This window comes from Colobus angolensis, unplaced genomic scaffold (assembly GCF_000951035.1).
Source record: "Colobus angolensis palliatus isolate OR3802 unplaced genomic scaffold, Cang.pa_1.0 Scaffold35, whole genome shotgun sequence".
NCBI lineage: Eukaryota > Metazoa > Chordata > Mammalia > Primates > Cercopithecidae > Colobus > Colobus angolensis.
In genome coordinates this window covers 6,648,958-6,671,163 of record NW_012116821.1, presented here as the reverse complement: position 1 = coordinate 6,671,163, position 22,206 = coordinate 6,648,958, and the positions used below count along the sequence as shown (strand labels likewise).

Sequence of the window (22,206 nt, the reverse complement as noted above, 5' to 3'; positions counted from 1 at the left end):
GCTAGGGATTTGAAAGAATAAACTTTTGACTTGGTTAATTTTCTGTATTGTGTATTTTCTGGTTAATTAATTTCTGCTCTTAGGCTTATTTTTTTTCCTCATATGCATTTTTTTTTTTTTTTTTGAGATGGAGTCTTGCTCTGTCACCCAGGCTAGAGTGCAGTGGCTCGATCTTGGCTCACTGCAGCCTCTGCCTCCCGGGTTCAAGCGATTCTCCTACCGTAGCCTCCCCAGTCACTGGGACTACAGGCCCACACCACTATGCCTGGCTAATTTTTTCTATTTTTGGTAGAGACAGGATTTCACTATGTTGGCTAGGCTGGTCTGGAACTCCTGACTTTAAGTGATTTGCCTGCCTCAGCCTCCCAAAGTGCTGGGATTACAGGCGTGAGCCACTGTGCCTGGCCTCTCATGTGCATTTTGGATTAATCAGCGTCTTATTCTGTTCAGGCTGCTATAACAAAATACCATCAACTAGGTGGCTTATAAACAGTGAACATTTGATTCTCACAGTTTGGAGGCTGGTGAGTCTAAGATCAAGGCACTGGCAGATTGAGTGTCTGGTGAGGACCTGCTGTGTCTACACACGATGGAAGGAGCAAATAAGGCTTCATCGGGCCTGTTTCATAAGTGCACTATCCCCATTCAGGAGGGCTCTGCTCTCAAGATTGAATCACTTCCAAGAAGTTCCACTTCTGAATACTGTTGCATTAAGGATTAGGTTTCAACATACGAATTTTAAATGTCTGGGAGGACACAAACATTTAGACCATAGCAATCAGTTCATCTTTCTCTAGCTTCATAAGATAGAAATTTATACATTGACTCAATTTTTTTCTTTTCTAATATAAAACATTTAAAACTATCAATGTAAATTTAAAAGTAGTCAAAAGATTAATGACAGATGGTGAAAGTCTTGGTAATCTGGACAACAGATAAAGCAGTATATCCTTACGTGCAAAAATATTTTATAAAATCAGTCTGAAAAATAAAACACCCAATAAAAAGGACAAGGGTATAAACAAGTAGCTCACTAAAAAGAAGTCTGAATATGAAAAGATATTCAACTTGCAAGTAATTAAAGCAATAAAATGAAAATAGATTCCCTTTTTTCCCCTGTTAGAATGGCAAAGATTTGCCAAAGCCGTTGCTGGGAAGTGTTTGAAAGAAATGGGCATTCATGTTTTGGTTGATGGGGGTGTATTATGGGTTGAGTATCCCTAATTTGAAAATATGAAATCTGAAATGCTCCAAGATCCAAAATTTTTTTGGACATGACCTGACACCACAGTGGTAATGCCAACAACTATGGATTGTCCACATGGGTGGCTGAGCTAGTGACATCTTTGCTTTCTGATGGTTCAGTGTATGCAAACTTTGTTTTATGCACAAAATTATTTAAGACATTGTATAAAACTACCGTTAGGCTACGTCTCTAAGGTGTATATGAAACATAAATTGTTATGTTTAGATTGCGTCGCATCCCCAGGATAGCTCATTATGTGTATTTTAAAAATCTAAGAAAATACAAAATCTGATTCACTTCTGGTTCCAAGCATTTTCAGATAAGGGATACTCTACCTTTAATTGGTTATGAAGGAATTAGGAGACACATTAATGAGCAAAAGAGACAGTGGACAAGATGGGCTATCTCTTGTCCTGAGCCTTCATTTAGAAAGATAATTGGGTAGACTTGCTCTGGAGGTGAAGTTCAGGTCATTATTGTTCTCTGTGTATAGAGGTGGATTTTGAGGAGTATTTGGAGAGGAGAAGGAGCTGTGTTGGCAGATGACATGCAGGAAGTGTAGAGGGTTGACCCTTTCCCAAACTTACCTATTCTCTTTGGCACCCAGCACCTTCAATATGCTCCTTAGCTCTTGTGACTCTGCTCTGGTCCCTAATATGCCCTGTGGCCCAGGCCTAACGCAGCGCTAACAGTCATACAGCCCAGTGCAACTAGGAGTTTCCAGCAGAGATTTAGCAACCTGAAGTTATCCTGGGTGAAACTGCAGTTTGCCTTTACAAGAAGGTGCCCTTACTTAATATGTGATGGCATAGGGATCTTAGCATCACAATAAGTGACCATTTCATAACAAAGAAATGAACACATAATGGTTGATGTTAAAATTGGTAGCTAAACAGAACTAGGTCTCCATGTGTCTGCATGTGTCTGTTTTGCAGGGGGTGGGGAGATGAAAGTTGTTAGGATAATCTTTACTCTTACTTGTTCAAGATTGTTAGCATACGTGTATGCATTTATTGTCTGCCTTGTTCCAAAAGGATTTAGGGAAGCTCCCTCCCACCCCCATCACAGAAAGTAGAATAAAACAAGAACTACATGGCGAGGAAATGCACCTTTCTTAATTAGCCTTGATTTGTGTAATCAGGGAATGGGAGAGAGCAATATAGGGTGTAGTTGACTAAGGATTGGAAAAGGAAACCAAAGTATAAAAAGTGAGAGAGAGAAACAGCGATTATATTAATAACTGGTGTAGAGTATGTGGTTGGAGGTGACATTCTTCTTGCTTCTACAGAGGATTTGAAGCTTCCCCAGAGTAAAGCCCTGAAGCTCTAATAGATAGACTTGCAGACCTCTCTTGAGATTCACTTCCCCCTTCTGGGCTGTATTACCCAATTACTGGGATTACTGGACTAAGTGAGAAGGCAGGCTTGCAATACTGTTAGATTGGGAGAAGCAACTTCATGGTGCTCTTTACAAATAATACATTTAATCTGAAAGTTCAGGTGAAGTTTAACATGAACTGAAGCTGTCATACAACCTAAAATTTCTTTCAAGAAGGCTGATTTTCCTCCCTCAGATGAAAAGTGAGTGATTAATTAGCCTGTCATTATAAAAGGAGATAATGTTAGTAGATACTGAATTTCCCGTTAAGTGGATTACCTATTGTATTCCATTGTGGATTTCACATATATATTTTAGAAATACTCATCTTTATACCAAGTCACCTCTGTTAAAGCTATATTGAAATTTTAAGCTTTTGCTTGAACAATGACACTTAACTTTCAGAAGAGAGCCAGCTTAGCTCATCTTCTATCTTAACAGGTATTATTTCAATGTAGCTTTTTTGGTATCCTAATTCTCCACCCAAACTCCTGCCAAATCCCAAGCCCCAGTGTATCTACAAACACACAAACCTTTTCCCCAGTGATGTTGATTTGTAGGCACCTACTTGCATGTATATGTGCATTTAGGGAGTCCGGATGAGGCATGCCTGGTCTATGGAAATCCTGTGTGCTCCAATTACTGTTCGCTTTCCTTCCCTGTTCTTCTTGGATATTTTATTTATCTCCTTTCCCTCTACCATTTGAACTAGGGGCCTTTTGCTTCTTCAGACTCTGCCAATACTTGAGATGACTTTTCCGTCTTCTTTTAATCCCTAGTTCTTACTACGAATTTGTAATAAATTGAACCCTGACTTTCCCCTAGATGTATAAATCTCTCAACACATTCACACCCCTTAAGTATTCTTCTGGGTTTCATCTTGAAGCAATGGCTTTAGTCTGGACTGGATGCTTCCAAGGTCTGCACTACAGCTGCCATCCTGGGGTTTTCCTTCACCGTTACCCTATATCATACTGCCTATGACAGTTTCCCTGTTTTCCTGGATCCCATCATTTCCTGTTTCTTGATTATGGCCTCATTTTGGTAGAGTACTTCCTTTAATTACTTCATGAGAAAGGGTTCATGGAAAGGTCATTTTTTTTTTTTTTAAGCCCATGCATGTCTAAAAATGTCCTATGCCACCCTCAGGTTTGATTGATAAAATAAATATTGAATTAACGATTGGAATGAATTTTCCTTTAGAATTTTGAAGGCCTTATGTCATTCTCTTCCATCTTCCAGCATTGTTGCTGAGAGCTTCTAATGTTACTCTGTTCGAGGTCTTTAGTTTGAAACTTGTTTTTTTTTTCTTTCTAGAAGCTGTGCTAACTTCTTTTTGTGCTCCCTTCTTTTTATCTTCTTCTGACACTACAGAGGTATCGGGGCCTCAAATTCTCAAATTCCCTTTTGGATGCTCTATTATGTAAATTGGATTGCTTCTTGACTTTTCCATTGCCACTTTAGGAGTCAGCTTTGGTACACATGCTTTTCAGTTTCAAATGGTTTTTATTTTTCCCCTTTATCTTCTTTGTTCCTCATTTTGCTCTTGGGGCTTGAGCCTAAAAATGAACATAAAAAACTTTACTATGGTTTTAGTAAGATGTTTGGGAGGACCAGAGGTGTCCACTCCCCAATCTTTATCCAGGATTCTACCTGTTTTGCACTTCAGACACCTCTGCTGTGGATCTTGCCCCTGCTCTGTCCCTGAGGCTGCCCACAGAAGGGCCACTCATAAGCGCCTGTCGTCAGATGCTCTGTTCTTATCGACTTGACTTCTCAGCAGCATCTGATGTGAATGTGACTGCTTTCTCCTTTCCCAGATGATCTTTCTTTGCTTTGACGAGACCGCCCTGTGCTGGAGTTTTCTCATTCACCAGCCATTCCTCCCAATCTTCTCAGCTGGTTCCTTCTCCATATCCAGCCTCTAAATAATGAAGTTCCTCAGGCTAGCTTTTTTGGACTCTCATCACTCTCCCTACTCTCTCTAGTAGGTTTAACCCAGTCCCATGGCTTTAAATGCTGCATACGTGCTGATGGCACCCACTGAGCTCTTTTACCCACTGAGTTCTCACTTGGCCTCTCTGGGCATGTTGTAAACAGAACTCTTGGTTTCCCTTCAAACCTGTTTCTTCTCCAATCATCTGGACATCAGTAAGTGGCACCATCATCTAGCTGTCTGCTTAAAGGTACTTGGATCTATTACTCTCCTTCCTGATCCCATCTACCAGTAAGTTATATCTCTATATCTTCAATTTATCTTTTTCCTCAGGCATCGAGCCCAGTTCCTGACACGTGTGAGGCATTTACTAGTCAGTGGTCAAATGAGTGACATCAATAGAAACACCAAGAAAATTTATGTAAAAAAAATGTGGGCTTGGGGCCGGGTGTGGTGGCTCATGCCTGTAATCCCAGCACTTTGGGAGGTCAAAGCAGGTGGATCATTTGAGGTCAGGAGTTCCAGACCAGCCTGGCCAACATGGCGAAACCCTGTCTCTACTAAAAATACAAAAAAAAAAAAAAAAAAAAAGTAGCTGGGTGTCATGGTGCACGTCTGTAATCCCAGCTACTCAGGAGGCTGAGGGAGGAGAATTGATTGAACCGGGGAAGCCAGACACTACTGTACTCCAGCCTGGGTGACAGAGTGAGACTCCATCTCAAAAAAACCAAAAAACAAAAGTAGGCTCTTTAAAAATGGTGAAGTCATGAAAAACAAAGCCTGACGGACTATTTTAGATTAAAAGATTTAAAAAGATGTAACATATCTTTACATAAAGATATATAATACATGATCCTTGATTAGATTCTGGCTTTTAAAAATCCAGCTATAGAGGATATTATAGAGAGATATGGCCAAAATTGGAATGTAAATTGTACATACATAATATTGTATCGATACTATGATTATGTGTTATGATACCTGCAACTCATTTTCAGAGTTTCAGAGGAAGAAAGTGTCTATCAGGAGTGGGGGAGGGAGAAAACAAATGCAACAAAATGTTAACAGTTGGCGAATCTAAAGGAAGGGTATATGGGTGTTCGTTGTACTGTTCTGTTGTCTTTGAAAATTTTTTTAAATTGAAAATTGGGAAAAAAATCAACAGTGGAGAAAAATTTAATGGAAGGAAACTTTAGGGAAATTTTGAATCCCCAAAATGCTGAGGTCCATTTTGAGACATACTATTAAATGTAATAAAGGCTGAGGATATACAGAGTTGATGTATTCAACAGGAAGGAAATAAGAACAAGTAGAAACAAGGCCTTTCCGGAAGTTACCACTTAAAAAATTGGTGTGAAAGTGGATGGTCAGCTGCCCACCAGAGGGCAGTGCAGGCACTGATTCCGCGGTCTACAGCAGGCCCGCTGAAAAGCAGGGGTTTTCTTTCTCACATAACTGGTTCCACGTGAGGTCGCTATTCTCTGTACAAAACATTTTTAGGATTCTTAGACTATTTGAGAAGAGAGAGAATGCGGGTAGTTATAGTGCTCCCCATTTCTTTCCCTCCACTCTAATCTATTTCCAGATTCTGTGGGTTTTAGCCTTTGTCTGATTCATGGATTCTTTGGAAGAATCTGGATATGGGAGGTACAGATCTGCCTTCCTAAGTGTGTATTTCAAAGTCCAATAATGCACTTGCCCATGAGCATATCAGGATTTATATCTGTTTTTAAAATCACAGACTGCCAAAGTATAATCCCATTGCAATTAATCTTTAGGTTTCGTAGGATTTATTAAAATTCTGTACAACAAACCCCTGTGACACAAGTTTACCTATGTAGCAAACCTTCACATATACATACCCCCAAACCTAAAATAAAAGTTAAAATTAAAAAATAAAATTCTAGGGAATTTCATTTAGAGATTTTACCTCTTTTAAACCTAGGATGTGCCTCCTTACTGAGTGGTTGACTTAAGAGCCATTTTTCTATGTGCTTACCCAGAAAAGATGGGTTAGTGTAAATGTCTTAGAAAATTACCCAGCAAATGAAATGATTACTCTGTGGTACATGGCTGTTCTTTCACCTAACACTTAGCCAGTGCCTGAGGTACCATATTGTGCTGCTAGACTAGGGAATTAAAATCCAGAGGTTAAGGAGTTAGCCCCAGTCTCCTGAGGTGCTTATAGTAGGGGGCAGACAAGCCCCAAACAATTTTCGACAAGACTTTCAGAAGTAAATACTATGTTTAGACAGAAACAAAAGTGCTTTGGGGAGAACAGGTGATGAGTAGGGATTGGTACAGGTGGACATGGATGGTTCACTGGCCCTGTCTTGGCTCAGTGCACAAAGTCCTGCTTAGAGGTTCTTCAAGGCCAAACTCAGCATCAGGACTACACCAGCCTGCTCTGACCATCCCCAGATAAGTCAAGTGCCCTTCCTGTGTTCTCATGGCATCTAGTTCATACCTCTGTTAAAGCATGCTATTCATGGTTGTCAGTTTGCATGCTCTTCTCTCCTGAGGACATAGACTGGCTACTAACAGATTGGTGCATTCTCCGATCGTGGGTCCATTGTGAACATGTTTTCCTCCCTTTGGGCTAACTCTCTGTTTTCCTCTGGCGTTTGTCTTTTTCCTCAAGTACAATGGCATAGTCTCACTGACTTCTTACAAAGTGAAGGAAAGAAAAGGAACTAACACTTATTGAGTGGCTTCTTTGTGCTGACTGCTGTAGTCACTGTGTTAGATGCTTTGTGAACGAACATTTGCTCGCTTATTCTTGTGCCTGTAACAAACATGCCAGGCTTCTTCCCTTTTCAGGTCTTCGCATTTGCTGTTTCCTCTCCTAGAAGCCATTTTTTAAGTCCTCAAGAAGGGCTCCCTATTCTGCTAACAAGCACATATAGTTTACAAACCATTCTTCTTAGGTGAATGTTGTTAGATTGGTTATTCCCTCTCCTCTCAGTGGTGGGTAGGGTGTCAAGGACAGGAATAAGCAGAAGCCTGGCTGAGATTCTTTGACTTCCTTTCTTTCTGTTTGCTTGTCTAACTGTGCCCCCAGTACATCGAATCCTGTCACTGGATGTCCCCACTTAGTGTACTAATTTTCATTATAATTTCTTTATTTCTACCTCATTATAACTCATAGTGTCATCTAGACTGTACCTCTCCTGGGAGATGCGGGATTGAATTTCTTGACTAGCTTTCCTCTTGAGATCAGGCTAACCCATCATTTTTAACAGATTATTTTGCTCTTCATAACCTATCAGTAAATCAGAACTTTATAAACATATATCACACACATATATACACTTAATAGTAAAAATTCCATCTATTTCTACAGATTTAAAGTTAAAACAGTATATCCAAGTGTTCATGTTCTAATATACAGTAATATCTTACCTTTTAAAGTGTTATCCATTCTTGAAGGTTCAATTCTAGACCTAACTCGTCTGACATTTTTCTCATCTATAGTCTCGTCTATCCATTCTTGAAGGTTCAATTCTAGACCCAACTCGTCAGACGAGTTTTTCTCAACTCGTCTGACATTTTCTCATCACATTAATCTTTCCTGCACTGATTTACTGATTTCCTATGGTCTACATGCTTCATTTTGGTTTTTTTTTTTTTTTTTTTTTAGACGGCGATCTCTCCCTGCCGCCAGGCTGCAGTGCAGTGGCGCTTCATTTTGGCCTTTAATATCGAAAGACTTATTTGTTATTTAGTTGCTTTGTGTATCTACACCTTATATGTCCAATAGTAAATGGCACAATGTGAGTTGATTGTGGCAGTGTTTTCTCAATTTTTGCAATGTTTAAAAAGTGTCACTTTTTAAAGGACTTTTTGAAGCAAAATATCTGTTTTTGCTAATGAAGTTGTATTTATTTTTTAGATATAATTTTAGAATAATTCATTTCAGTTTTTCTTAAAAGCATTTTCATTTAAATACAGTATTTTTCTATATTTTGATTATTCTTTTCATTCTCAGTATTCTTTTTTTTTACTTTTAAGTTTGGGGTACACGTGCAGGTTTGTTATGTAGGTAAACCTGTGTCATGGGGTTTGTTGTACAGATTATTTTGTCACGCAGGTATTAAGCCTAGTACTCATTAGTTATTTTTCCTGATCCTCTCCCTCCTCCCACCCTTTACCCTCCAAAAGACCCCAGTGTCTGTTGCTTCCCTCTGTGTGTCCATGTACTTGTAAGTGAGAACATGCAGTATTTGGTTTTTTGTTTTTGCATTTGTTTGCCAAGGATAATGGCCTCCAGCTCCACCCATGTTCATGCAAAGGACTTTTTTCTGGGTGCATAGTATTCCATGATATATATGTACCACGTTTTCTTTATCCAGTCTATCACTGATGGGTATTTAGGTTGAATCCATGTCTTTGCTATTGTGAATAGTACTGCAGTGAACATACGTGTGCATGTATCTTTATAATAGAACGACTTCTATTCCTTTGGGTGTATCCCCAGTAATGGGATTGCTGGGCCGAATGATATTTCTGTCTTTAGGTCTTAGAGGAATTGCCACACTGTCTTCCACAAATGGTTCAACTAATATACACTCCCACCAATGGTGTGTAAGTGTTCCTTTTTCTCTGAAACCTTTCTAGCATCTGTTGTTTTTTGACTTTTTAGTAATAGCCATTCTGACTGGTGTGAGATGGTCTTTCATTGTGGTTTTGATTTGCATTTCTCTAATAATCAGTGATGCAGAGCTTTTTTTCCATATGATTTTTGGCTGCATGTATGTCTTCTTTTAAAAAGTGTCTGTTCATGTGCTTTGTCTACTTTTTAATGGTTTTTTTTTCTTGTAAATTTGTTTAAGTCCCTCACAGATGCTGGATACTAGATCTTTGTCAGATGTATAGTTTGCAAAAATTTTCTCCTATTCTGTAAGCTGTCTGTTTAGTCTCTTGAGAGTTTGTTTTGTTGGGAGCCGCGGTGGCTCAGGCCGGTTGCCCTGGCACTTGGGGAGGCGAGGCTACACATTCGAGGCCAACCTGGTCAACATTGATTGAGAGTTTGTTTTGCTGTGCAGAAGCTCTTTAGTTTAATTAGATCCCATTTGTCATTTTTTTGCTTTTGCTGCAATAGCTTTTGGATCTTCATTATGAAATCTTTGCCTGTGCCTATGTCCTGAATGGTATTGCCTATATTATCTTCCAGAGTTTTTATACTTTTGAGTTTTACATTTAAGACATTAATCCATCTTGAGTTAATTTTTGTATGTGGTGTAAGGAAGGAGTCTGGTTTCAATCTTCTGCATATGGCTAGCCAGTTCTCCCAGGATCACTTACTGAATAGGAATTCTTTCCCCATTACTTGTTCCAGTAAGGTTTGTCAAAGACTAGATAGTTGTAGACATGTGGCCTTATTTCTGGGTTCTCTTTTCTGTTCTATTGGTCTGTGTATCTGTTTTTTTTTTACCAGTACCATGCTGTTTGGTTTCTGTAGCCCTGCAGTATAGTTTGAAGTTGGGTAGTATAATGCCTCCAGCTTTGTTCTTATTGCTGAGGATTGTGTTGGCTATTTGGGCTCTTTATTGGTTCCATATGAATTTTAAGATAGTTTTTTTCTAGTTCTGTGAAAAATGGCAGTGGTAATTTAATAGGAATAACATCAAATCTATACATTGCTTTGGGCAGTATGGCCATTTTCACAATATTGATTCTTCCTATCCATGAACATGGAATGTTTTTCCGTTTATTTGTGTCATCTCTGATTTCTTTGAGCAGTGGTCTGTAGTTCTTGTAGAGATCTTTCACCTCCATAGTTAGCTGTATTCCTAGGTGTTTTATTCTTTTTTGTGACAATTGTGAATGGGAGTCTGTTCCTGATTTGGCTCTCAGTTTGACTGTTGTTGGTGTATAGGAATGCTAGTGATTTTTGCATGTTGATTTTGTGTTCTTAGACTTTACTGAAGTTGTTTATCAGCTTAAGAACCTTTGGGCTGAGACTATTGGGTTTTCTAGAAATAGAATCATGTTATCTGCAAAAAGGGTTAGTTTGACTTCCTCTCTTGCTATTTGGATACCTTTTATTTCTTTCTCTTGCCTGATTGCCCTGACCAGAACTTGCAATACTATGTTGAATAGGAGTGTTGAGAGAAGACACCCTTGTTTTGTGCTGGTTTTCAAGGGGAATGCTTCCAGTTGTTGCCCATTGGTATGATGTTGGCTGTGGGTTTGTCATATATTGTTTTTATTATTTTGAGGTATGTTCCTTCATTACCTAGTTTATTGAGTTTTTAACATGAATGGATATTGAATTTTATTGAAAGCATCTGCATCTATTGAGATAATCATGTGATTTTTGTCTTTAGTTCTGTTTATATGGTGAGTCACATTTATTGATTTGCAAAAGTTGAACCAACCTTGCATCCCAGGGATAAAGCCTACTTTATCATAGTGGATATGCTTTTTGATGTGGTGCTGGATTCAATTTGCCAGTATTTTGTGGAGGATTTTTGCATTGGTGTACATCAAGGATATTGGCCTGAAGTTTTCTTTTTTTGTTGTATCTTGGCCAGGTTTTGGTATCAGGATGATGCTGGCCTCATAGAATGAGCCCCTCCTCCTCAGTTTTTTGGGAATAGTTTCAGTAGAAATGGTACTAGTTCTTCTTTGTACGTCTTCTAGAATTCAGCTTGGAATCCGTCTGGACCTGGGTTTTTTTTTTTTTTTTTTTTTTTTTCCTTGTAGGCTAATTACTGCCTCAATTTCAGAGCTCATTACTAGTCTGTTCAGGGATTGAGTTTCTTCCTGATTCAGTCATGGAACAGTGTATGTGTCCAGGAATTTATCCATTTCTTCTAGATTTTCTAGTGTATGTGAATAGAGGTGTTCATACTATTCTCTGATGGTTGTTAGTGGGGTCAGTGTTAATATCCCCCTTGTTGCTTCTGATTGTGTTTGTTTGAATCTTCTCTCTTTTCTTTACTAGTCTAGCTTCCAGTCTATATATTTTATTAGTTAAAAAAAAAATTTGTTTGAATCTTCTCTCTTTTCTTTACTAGTCTAGCTTCCAGTCTATATATTTTATTAGTTAAAAAAAAAAAACAAAAAAACAAAAAACAGCTGCTAGATTCGTTGACCTTTTGAACAGTTTTTTTGTGTCTCAGTCTCCTTCAGTTCAGCTCTGATTTTGAGTATCCTTGTTCATTTTGTCTTGATGATCTGTCTACTATTGTCAGTGTGGTGTTAAAGTCTCCCACTATTAGTGTGTGGGAGTCTAAGTCTCTTTGAACGTCTCTAAAAGCTTGCTTTATTAATCTGAGTGTTCCTGTGTTGGCTGCATATATATATATGAGTTGTATCTTCTTGTTGAATTGAACCCTTTACCATTATGTAATGCCCTTCTTTGTCTTTTTTAAAAAATCTTTGTTGGTTTACAGTCTGTTTAGTCAGACACTAGAATTGCAACCCCTGCTTTTTTCTGTTTCCTGTTTGCTTGATAGATTTTACTTTGTCCCTTTATTTTGAGCCTATGTGTTTTATTGAATGTAAGATGGGTCTCTTGAAGACAGCATACTTATGGGTCTTAGTCCTTTATCCAGTTTGCCACTGTGTGCTTTTTAAATGGGGTATTTAGTCCATTTGCATTCAAGGTTAGAATTGGTATGTGTGAACCTATCATCAGGATGTTAGCTGGTCATTTTGCAGACTTGTTTATGTGGTTGCTTTATAGTGTCACTGGTCTGTGTACTTGAGTGTGTTTTTGTAGTTGGCTGGGAATGGCCTTTCCTTTCTATATTTAGTGCTTCCTTCAGGAGGTCTTGTAAGGCAGTTCTGGTGGTAACACATTCCCACAGCATGTTTATCTGAAAAGAAGGTTATTTCTCCTTTGCTTGTGAAGCTTAGTTTGGCTGCATATGAAATTCTGGGTTGGAAATTATTTTCTTCAAGAATGTGAATATTGGCCCCCAATCTTTTCTGGCTTTTAGGGTTTCAGCTGACAGGTCTACTGTTAGTCCGATGGGCTTCCCTTTTTAGGTCACCTGACCTTTCTCTTTAGCTGCCTTTAACATTGTTTCTTTTGTTTGACCTTGGAGAATATGATAATGTGCCTTGGGGATGATCTTCTAGTGAAGTATCTGACTGGGGTTCTCTGCATTTCTTTAATTTGAATGTTGGCTTCTTTAGATAGGTTGGGGAATTTCTCATGGATGATACCCGGAAACATGTTTTCCAAGTTGGTTCCATTCTCTTTCTGGTATACCAGTGAGTTATAGAGTCAGTCTCTTTACATAATCCCATATTACTCAGAGTGTTTGTTCACACCTCTTCATTCTTTTTTTCTCCATTCTTGTCTTATTTCAGAAAGCCAGTCTTCAAGCTCTGAGATTCTTTCCTCTGCTTGGTCTGTTCTGCTATTAGTACTTGTGATTGCATTATGAAATTCTTGTAGTATATTTTTCAGCTCTGTCAGGTCAGCTATGTTCTTCTCTATGCTGGCTATTTTGTCTGTCATGTTTTATCATGATTTTTAGCTTCCTTGGATTGGGTTTTAACATACTCCTGTAGTTCAATGAACTTCATTTCTATTCCTATTCTGAATTCTATTTCTGTCATGTCAGCCATCTCAGCCAGGTTCAGAACCCTTGCTGGAGGAATAGTGCAGTTCTTTGGAGGAAAAAAGGCACTTCTGGCTTTTTGAGTTGTCAGAGCTCTTGCGCTGGTTCTTTCTCATCTTTGTGGGCTAATGTTTCTTCAGTCTTTGAAGCTGTTGACCTTTGTATGGCTTTTTTTTTTCTTTTATCCTATTTGATGACCTTAAGGGTTTGATTGTGGGATAAGGTGGATTCAGTTGACAGGTTTTGCTTCTGGAAGATTATAGGGGGCCAATATTCAGCTGCCAACTCCTGGACTGTGTGCTCTAATTCTGGAATGCTTGCACTGGGCTCTGACTTTGTTCTCTGGCTCCTTGAGGTTAGGTATCCAATGCGCTAAGGGTGCCAATGTGTAGTGACTGCTGGTCACTACACTTTGATGGGTGGTGTCAGCCAAAGCATTTCATGGTGTGGTGGCAGTGGGATCTTTTCTCATTCACATGTGCCAGTGGCAGCGAAAGCATGGTGGCTGCAACAGGGTGCCAGCAGGTGCCTTCCTCCATGTGGGCATTCACAGCAGCAGCAGAGGCAGCATAGCTCAGGAGGTGGGGGAGGCCCTGCTGGTGTGCATGTAGTCATCATGGTGATCCTGTTAGCACAGGTGCAGGGCACTGGTAGATGCAGGTCTATATACACTCTCTGTGTGCTGAAGGCAATTGTGGTCACTGAGGGTTGGGGAGGGTCCACTAGTCTCTGTGCCTAGTTTCACTCCAATGGCAGCACTGGCACAGGGGTGGGATGAGGATGGGGCAGGCTGGTTCTCTGCCCACCGAGGCTCCAGCTGCAATGGCAGTGCAGCTGAAGGAGGGAGGTGGATTGCACCCCCAACTGCAGCAGTGGCAGGAAAGGGTACATGCGCACACATGCACTGGTAGGGCAAGGAAGACAAAACCCGTCTGCGCACACACATGTTGGCAAAGTGATGTTGGAAGTGGTGATAAGCCTGGGGGAAGCTGCAGTGGAGGGAGGGAGAACATAGGCTGCTGGGTGGCTATGGGGGCCACCCCACTAGAGCTCTTCACCAGTCAGGTACCAGTCTACCAGCACAGGGGCTCTGATGCAGGCCCCCAGGGCACCTGAGGCTGCCCTGCAAGCAGGACTGGGGCCCTGGGAGAGAAGTCAGCAGACCAAGGGGTTCTCCGGTCGACTGTCCAGTCCGATGGGCAAGGGCGCCCTTCAGAGTTCAGGTCTGACAGTTCCCCTAGGGCTGAAGTCTCCTATGGGAACAAGTCAACCCTAGCGGGATGAGTGTGCCTGGCTGGGCTCCACTACAAACGCTCCCATGCCAAACCCTTTGGGCTCTGCATCAGCCAGCGTGTTGCCCCTACCACTTCTCTAAGCAGCTTTCCCTGCCAACTTGAGTGTCTGTGGTGGTCAGGGAGTCTCCTTCTGTCAGGATTCCAGAGGCCTTGGCGAGAGTAAGTTTCTCCTCACCAGTTCAACTCACCCATTCCCCCAGAGTCACTGGGGGCCAGGAACGAATGCCGGTGCATGGTGGTCCCATGCAGCGTTCCCAACTTCCTCCCTCTTCAGCCCAGCTTCTGTGTCTTCCCGCCACCACTCTCAGTGCCTTCCCTCTGCAGATCTGTTGGGAGTGCTCCGGTTGTCCTGGCCCCTCCGTGGTAGCTGTTCTGCCTGGCTGCCTCTAAGCAGCCGTCTTGCCCAGCACCCCTCCAGTATTTATTTAATAAGACTAATGTGATTGTGTTTAGTTGGAATGCTCCAAGGAACTGTTTTAGGAAATAAAGAATAATAATAATTTCTTGTAGCTTATCTATAAAAGGTCATTTGGGAAGGACAACCATTTTAATCATTTACGGGACGCTGGGGTAGATTTTATAGTTGCTATATTAAAGACATTATCAGATATTTATGAAAATTTTTAAGTAGTTTTTTGATAAGCTGTCAGTACTTTAGTAGCTATAATTGTCTAAGCATTCCTAATTATATGTTGAGCTTTAGAATTTTTACCAGAGCTTCTTCCTGGTAAAGCTTAAACATCAGCCTCCAATCAGTTAGATTAATCTCTAAATTTATGACAATTGAATTCATCTGACCTGGTTACTGGGCACATTTCAGACATCAGACTGATCTTTATCATGAAACCAGTAGGAATATTTTAATTTTAAAATTGACCTTTTGGAGTCAGCTTTCCTTTAATCTGCCAGTTATACATAACAGAAATATTTCTTTAAAAAGTAACCTGACTTTATTAATGTATTTAATTTCAAAAACTGAAGTGGTATAAAATGTGTATAGGGCAAAATGCCTTGATAAACTAATGACACTCCTTTTTATTTATAGAGATACTTCCTAGTTGGGAGCAATAATGCAGAAACGAAATATCGTGTCTTGAAGATTGATAGAACAGAACCAAAAGATTTGGTCATAATTGATGACAGGGTAAGTATCCTCCAAACCTGACTGCAAAAAAGCTTTCATACCTGTTGTTTAAAGGATATGAAATATCCTTACAGTTTTTAGTGATATATTATTTTTATCATAAATCTAAAGGTTTCAGTTATTTTTCTTGGTTGGCTAGAATTTGAATCTCCAATCTGATTTCTAGAAATCACTGGTGTCAAGAAGTATGCCAGAATTATACTTTGCCCCTCGTTCTGACTTGTTTTCAAAAACACACTCTTAGGGTAAGATAATGAGTATTGTTTCTTAAAGAGCTGACATTTTAAGGATTCAATGTAACTTAATATTGCATCTGCCAAAGAGATGATCTATTGTGGTTCTTTAATATCAAGCTACTTGAAGTCAGGGAAGACTTCTATGCTACAGACTTTATTTTGCTCCTAAAAATCAGCTCTAGGACCTTTTCTGACGATTTGCTATACACTAAGGAAATGTTAAGCTGTTCTTATCCAGAAGTTAGATTATCCAGAGTCAAGAATACAGGAGCTGGAATTCAGGTGGCACAAAAACCTGAAGCTGTTAGTCAAAAGTGAAATACTATATGGTGGTTTGAACAGTTAAGTTTAACTTTTTCACACAAAAGAACTTAAGTTACGTTTATGTATTGAAATTCCTGTCTATGAATATTTCTGAATCCATAAAGATTCCTGGTTTCTCAAATATGTAGTAACTACAGTTTGGAATCCATTTTCACTAAGCTACTTGTAACAAAACTATTTTCTGTGTTGTAATAATATTAGATAAATTCTTTCTATGATTTCCCATGCTACTCCTGGGGTCCATTCTGCCCCCACCTATCTGAACATTTTAAACAATATAATGTAATGGTTCTTGGCTTTATTTGGAGATAGGAGCAGTTAGTCACGGAGCCCTTTGAAATGCTAAGAAAATCTGTGGGCCTTCTCATAAAGATGCACATTTACTCAGAATTTTACATATAGTTTTAAGGGATTCATGGACTCTTGAAATTTACCTGTAGATCCCTTAAATCTCTGCATCTCTGGTTTAGAGTATAAGGTTTGGACAGTTTTTTTTTTAGTATAGCAGCATGATCCAATAACCAACCTTAATTGCTAATGTTAGAGAACTTGTTAGCTTCTTAAAATTGTAGCTTACTTGTGTACTATTGTATACTTCTGTATGAAATAGCTGATGATACTTGTAGGTAACTTTTAACTTTCAGGCACAAATAATAAATAATCTACAGTCTAAGCACAACCTTACAGAGTAAATGTGCTTATTTTTAGCATGTCTATACTCAACAAGAAGTAAGGGAACTTCTTGGCCGCTTGGATCTTGGAAATAGAACAAAGATGGGACAGAAGGGATCCTCGGGCTTATTTCGAGCGGTTTCAGCATTTGGTGTTGTGGGTAAGAAATCTGCCCCCTTCTTACAGTCTTTTGTTTTTTTGTTTTTGTTTTCTCTACATAGACTACTTAAAGGAGTTTATAAGGCTATAAAGCTTTAAAATTATAATTACCTCTAGCTTTGGTTATTTAAAACTTTATTATCCATCCATCAGATAACAAACAGCACTTCTATAGCATCTGCTTATGCACTTAGCACTGCTCGGTTTTATTTAGGATACAAACAAATATCGAAATGTTTTTGGCCTTTGAGGAGGTTGCTGTCTGGCTCGTTGGTGAATGAAAAAGTGAAAATTAGCTTGGACTGTAAACATCCACCCTGCCATTCATCAGCTGGAGTAACAAATCACATAAAACTGGATTTAAAATTAATAGGAATTTCTCCTAAGGTTAGTCTGTAGTTATAAAATGCCATAACCGCCTTCTTTGGATGACAGCTTTTTTTTTTTTTTTTTTAACTCACTGAGAAACTTTGGTTTCTAAAATCACGGACCATCAGAAACTCCACTGTTTGAAATTGTGTTGGTAAGATAAAACATCCCACATTTACTTGGACAACCCAAGTCACTGTGACACAGAGAAGCTGCTTTGGTTTACCAACTCAGGTGCAGAGCTTCAGATACGAGGTTTCTGAATGCAGTAGTCCATAGTTATGATGATTCTGTTGTTTTCAATGAAACAGGACCCTTGGTCTACTTCATAGTCCAAATGTGATATTGATCTCTTTAAGTATCACCTTGCTTTGGTTTGAGCCTCTTCATTTAAATTTTACCTAAGCTCCACCTTTCCCCCAATTCGTTAATAACTCGTTTAGCAAGATAGTCCATGGTTTCTCTGATATGCATTGTCCCTCCTTGTGGTGTATCAATAAACCTGTCTTTACTGTACTATGGGTTTGTCCCTGATTGATCTGTGGCAGAGGACAAAATCCAGTGTACATAAAACAACTAAGATCATAAGTAAGAGCCAAGCTGTGTAGCATGAATTCGTTGGTGTTGGAGATCACAGAAGAGGTAAATGACTTGGACCTGGAATGGCCAGGAAAGATTTCCCATAGTAGATGAGACTTGAGCTGTACCTTGAAGGAGGAACAAGGTATGGATAAATGCAGAGAAGAAAAGAGGGAACTCCAGTAAGGGTGACAGCAGAGGGACATTCATGAAGGTATCCACAGGTGCTGGGAATGCTGGGGAGTAGTCAGGCAAGGCCAGATTGCTTCGGGCTTTGAAAGCCAAAGCAGGGGGCTATTGTATTTTAGCATCACTGCTGCCAGCACCTTATTTTGAGTCTTTTTGTCTATAAACACTTAGGAAATTATCTCTGTGTTTCTTAAACCTACTGGATTGTATGTAATATTAAGTGGTTGTATTGGTTCGTTCTCGCATTGCTATAAAGAAATACCTGAGACTGGGTAATTTATAAAGAAAAGAGGCTTAATTGGCTCATGGTTCTGTAGGCTGTACAGGAAGCATAGCAGCTTCTGCTTCCAGGAGGCCCCAGGAAACTTACAATTATGTCAGAAGGCGAAGGTACAGCATTTGTGTCTTACATGCCTGGAGCTTAATTAAGGAAGGGTGAGGGAGGTGCCACACACTTTCAAGCAACATTTTTAAGCAACCAGATCTCATGAGAACGCTGTATCACGAGAATAGCATCAAAAGGGTGGTTGTAAACTTCATGAAGGATCCACCCCCAGGAGCCAGGTACCTCCAAACAGGCCCCACCTCCAACAATGGAGGATTACAATGGAACATGAAGTTTGTGTGAAGACACAAATGCAAACCATATCAGTGGTTTCTATAGATATTAACAAAATTAATATGGACTTGACTATACTGTAGTTTTCAGATTCTTATTTTGGTTCTTCTGATTAGCACTTTCTATTTTGCTACTCTATGTCTATGAAAACTTTGATTATATTGTGCCATCCTTGGAGTTTGCTTTTCTAAGATTGCTCTCATTGCTCTTCATACATAATCTCTTTAGGCTCTTTTTGTGTGTTAGGTGGCTGCTGGGGAAGGTAAAGAGTAGTATAACATGACTGGTTTCTTCTCCTCAGGCCTAGCCCCTTTTCTGTGCCTTCTGCTCAGTCTTGAGAAGGCCCTTGAGGTTACATGTTGAATGAATGAATGTTTGTGGGAGTGTGTATGTCTGTATGTGTCATGTGAGTTCATGTGTTTAAATGCCATAAATGCCAATATGTTAAATTCCACTTTCAGTCCTGCTTATATTTTAAATTTAAGAAAAAAATACTATAAATAAAATGTGTTTTAAATATGGTAGACTCTAATTTAAATAATAGTTACATAATAGTTTAAGCTTGTTCCCTTAAATGTTGATACTTTATTACAGCTTTTTTTTTTTTTTTTTGGGACAGAGCCTTGCTGTGTCACCCAGGCTGGAATGCAGTGGCATGATCTTGGCTAACTGCAACCTCCGCCTCCTGAGTTCAAGCCATTCTCGTGCCTCAGCCTCCCAAGTAGCTGGGATTACCAGTGTGCACCACCATGCCAAGCTGATTATTGCATTTTTTGTAGAGATGGAGTTTCGCCATGTTGGCCAGGCTGATCTCAAGCTCCTGGCCTCAAGCAATCTGCCTGTCTCAGCCTCCCAAAGTTCTGGGATTGCTGATGTGAGTCACTGCGCCTGGCCACAACTTTTTTGATAGGCATTTCCTAAGTATATACTGTTGAATGCCTTATTGGCCAGATTTTATTATTCAAAATTGAAGTTTTCTTGATGATTAAATGTAATGAAGTGAAAATCACTTATTGAACTGTGTGTGTTTTGTTTTGTGTGTTTGTGTCTGTGTGTGTGTGGGTTTTTTTTTTTGTTTTTTTTTTTTGAGACAGGACCTCGCTCTATCACCTAGGCTGGAGTCCAGTGGCGAATAATAGCTCACTGCAATCTCTACCTCCTGGTCTCAAGTGATCTACCTGCCTCAGGCTCCTGAGTAGCTGGGACTACAGGCATATGCCACCATGCCCAGCTAATTTTTTTTTCTTTTCTTTTTTTTTTTCAGAGGTGGGGGTCTCACTGTGTTTTCCAGGCTAGCCTCAAACTGCTGGGCACAGCAATCCTCCTGCCTTGGCCTCCCGAAGTGTTAGGATCACAGGCATAAGCCACTGTGCTCAGCCTGAACTGTGATGAAAAATAGCTGTCATTGGGTATTCCAGAGTTGTATTGGGCTGTTTGACTTTACGTTAAATGGCCTCTAGACGGCTGGACTGTTTTTTTCTTGTGATGCTTCGGTCACCTTTTATTGTTCTTGACATGTTTGCTTTTGGCATATTCTTTGCCTCATTTTTAATCTATTGATAACCAAGCTTGTAAAACTAGAACTTTCCTTTGAATCAATTGATAACCAAGTTTGTAACCAGATGTTTACTTTGCACAGAAGTTTTGATTAATAAACTCTGGGTGAGGGCTGAAGGTGTCTCCATGTTTCTTTTAAAGGTGACATTCTTAGCTATATCTGTTGAACTTAGAGCCCTTTTAGCTTTGAGACTGTGCATGTATGGTGAAGTCACCGTAAGGTTAACCTGCAAGTAAAGTAGGACAGTAATGTACTGGTAAACATTTGGTATTTTATGGAAATGTGCCTTATGTATCCTACTTCAGTCATGTAAAGTTAAGAATCAGTGAAAAGTAAACAGGGAGTAATAAAAGTCTATGATTTTTCTAGTACAAGCTTAGAAATGTACTGAATGCTGAAATTATTAACACAAAATACTTTGAAAAATGTGTAGTCTAGTTGTCAAAATAATACATTCGTGAAATGACTAGAATCGTTGTGTTCTATTCTGTGGCTAAAATACTTTCTTCACTAACTTTTTGAACATGCTGAATCTGTGGAAAATATTTTTGTTGGAATGTTTTGGATTGTTGTCATGGTTTATTTAGTACACATGTCATGAGAATCTGGAACAATACTTCTCTACCATCTGTAATAAAGGACTATTTTTCTCCCCCTCCCTCACATATATCACATGTTGCAGACCAACACCACATGTGACTTAAAACACAAGTTTAGTACTATCCAAACTGGTATATGCCCTGTGTGAGGGCAGGTTCGTTGATCATGCACACAGATGTTGTGGAACAATCTAAATTGTTCTAAAGTTTCTAAATCCTTCTTTTCAATTTGTTTACTTATCTTTTCATGGGCCAGGTCTGAAAGCTCATGGACCAGCACTGGTCCCTAGGCCATATTTTGAATATTACTGACCTAGAGGGTTTTCCTTGCTGTAAACGGATTAATCCAGTCCTGTAGCTGCCTGGCCAATTCCTGATCTGTTCCTTTGTTATTTGACAGCCAGCAGGAAGTTTGGGAAATCACTGGATGGGATCGTGAGCATCCATCACTAAGTTGTTTTATGTGGTCCTAGGACACATGAATGGAATGACCTGTAGCCCATACTACTCAGTTTTGTTATCATCCCAGCTCCTTTTCATACAAAGCCCTTAGGTATGTGTCCTTTTTCTGCCACTGTCATCTGTCAGACGACACTCTTCTAAGCCTCTAGTATGTTGAAAGGGAGTGGCAAAATAAGAAGTGTCAATACTGTAGACTGTGATGGACTAAGCTATTATTTAAAACAACACCATTACAAATAGACTGCAGATCCAAGATAACAGTGAAAACACCAACAAAGTGTGAGTCTCAGACTAGTTAGGGGGCAGTGTGATTTGATAGTAGAGATGTCACTTTGGTTCCAGAGAGCTGTCTTGTACAAAGGCACTGGGTGCCTTCTGGGGGCTTTTCGTCCTTCTCTGCTGGAATGCTGTTCTCACTGGAGGCTTTCAAGATAATAGCTGGCTGGCATGGTGACCCCCCAAACAGGATATTACATTATTCCCTGTTAGTGGGCTGATGAAGATCCTCTCCAGCCACCAGAATTGCATACTACCCCATTCTCTCATATTGTCCTTTTTAATATATTTTGCTTGGCATCCCTCTCAAATGACACAGCCTTTTTTATTTTGGAGAGAGATAAATCACTTTTGCATGATGACCGTCATCTTGTCTTCTGGAAAGTACTCAGTGAAATTGGTCTGGGGTCAGAAGTACATAGAATGAAGATGAAGAAACTTGTTCTGGTGTTCATCATGTTAGAGGAATGAACAATTTGGATAGCACTAAACTCATGTTTTAAGGGATGAACAGGCTGATTCTTGGTGGATGTCTATGCCAAACTGAAGCCTTTAATTATTGAGAGTCATTTCTAATTGGTAGTAAA

General features: G+C 39.6%; 1 protein-coding gene across 1 annotated transcript in view; it reads left to right on the top strand.

The window, feature by feature from the left end:
* The window catches only part of FIG4 (FIG4 phosphoinositide 5-phosphatase), a 135,794-nt gene that overhangs the window by 8,393 nt on the left and 105,195 nt on the right, over positions 1-22,206 (top strand). The window contains exons 3-4 of the mRNA XM_011952884.1: positions 15,479-15,577; positions 16,846-16,969. Coding sequence (XP_011808274.1) covers positions 15,479-15,577; positions 16,846-16,969 — 223 coding nt within the window. The remainder of the gene's footprint in view (positions 1-15,478; positions 15,578-16,845; positions 16,970-22,206) is intronic.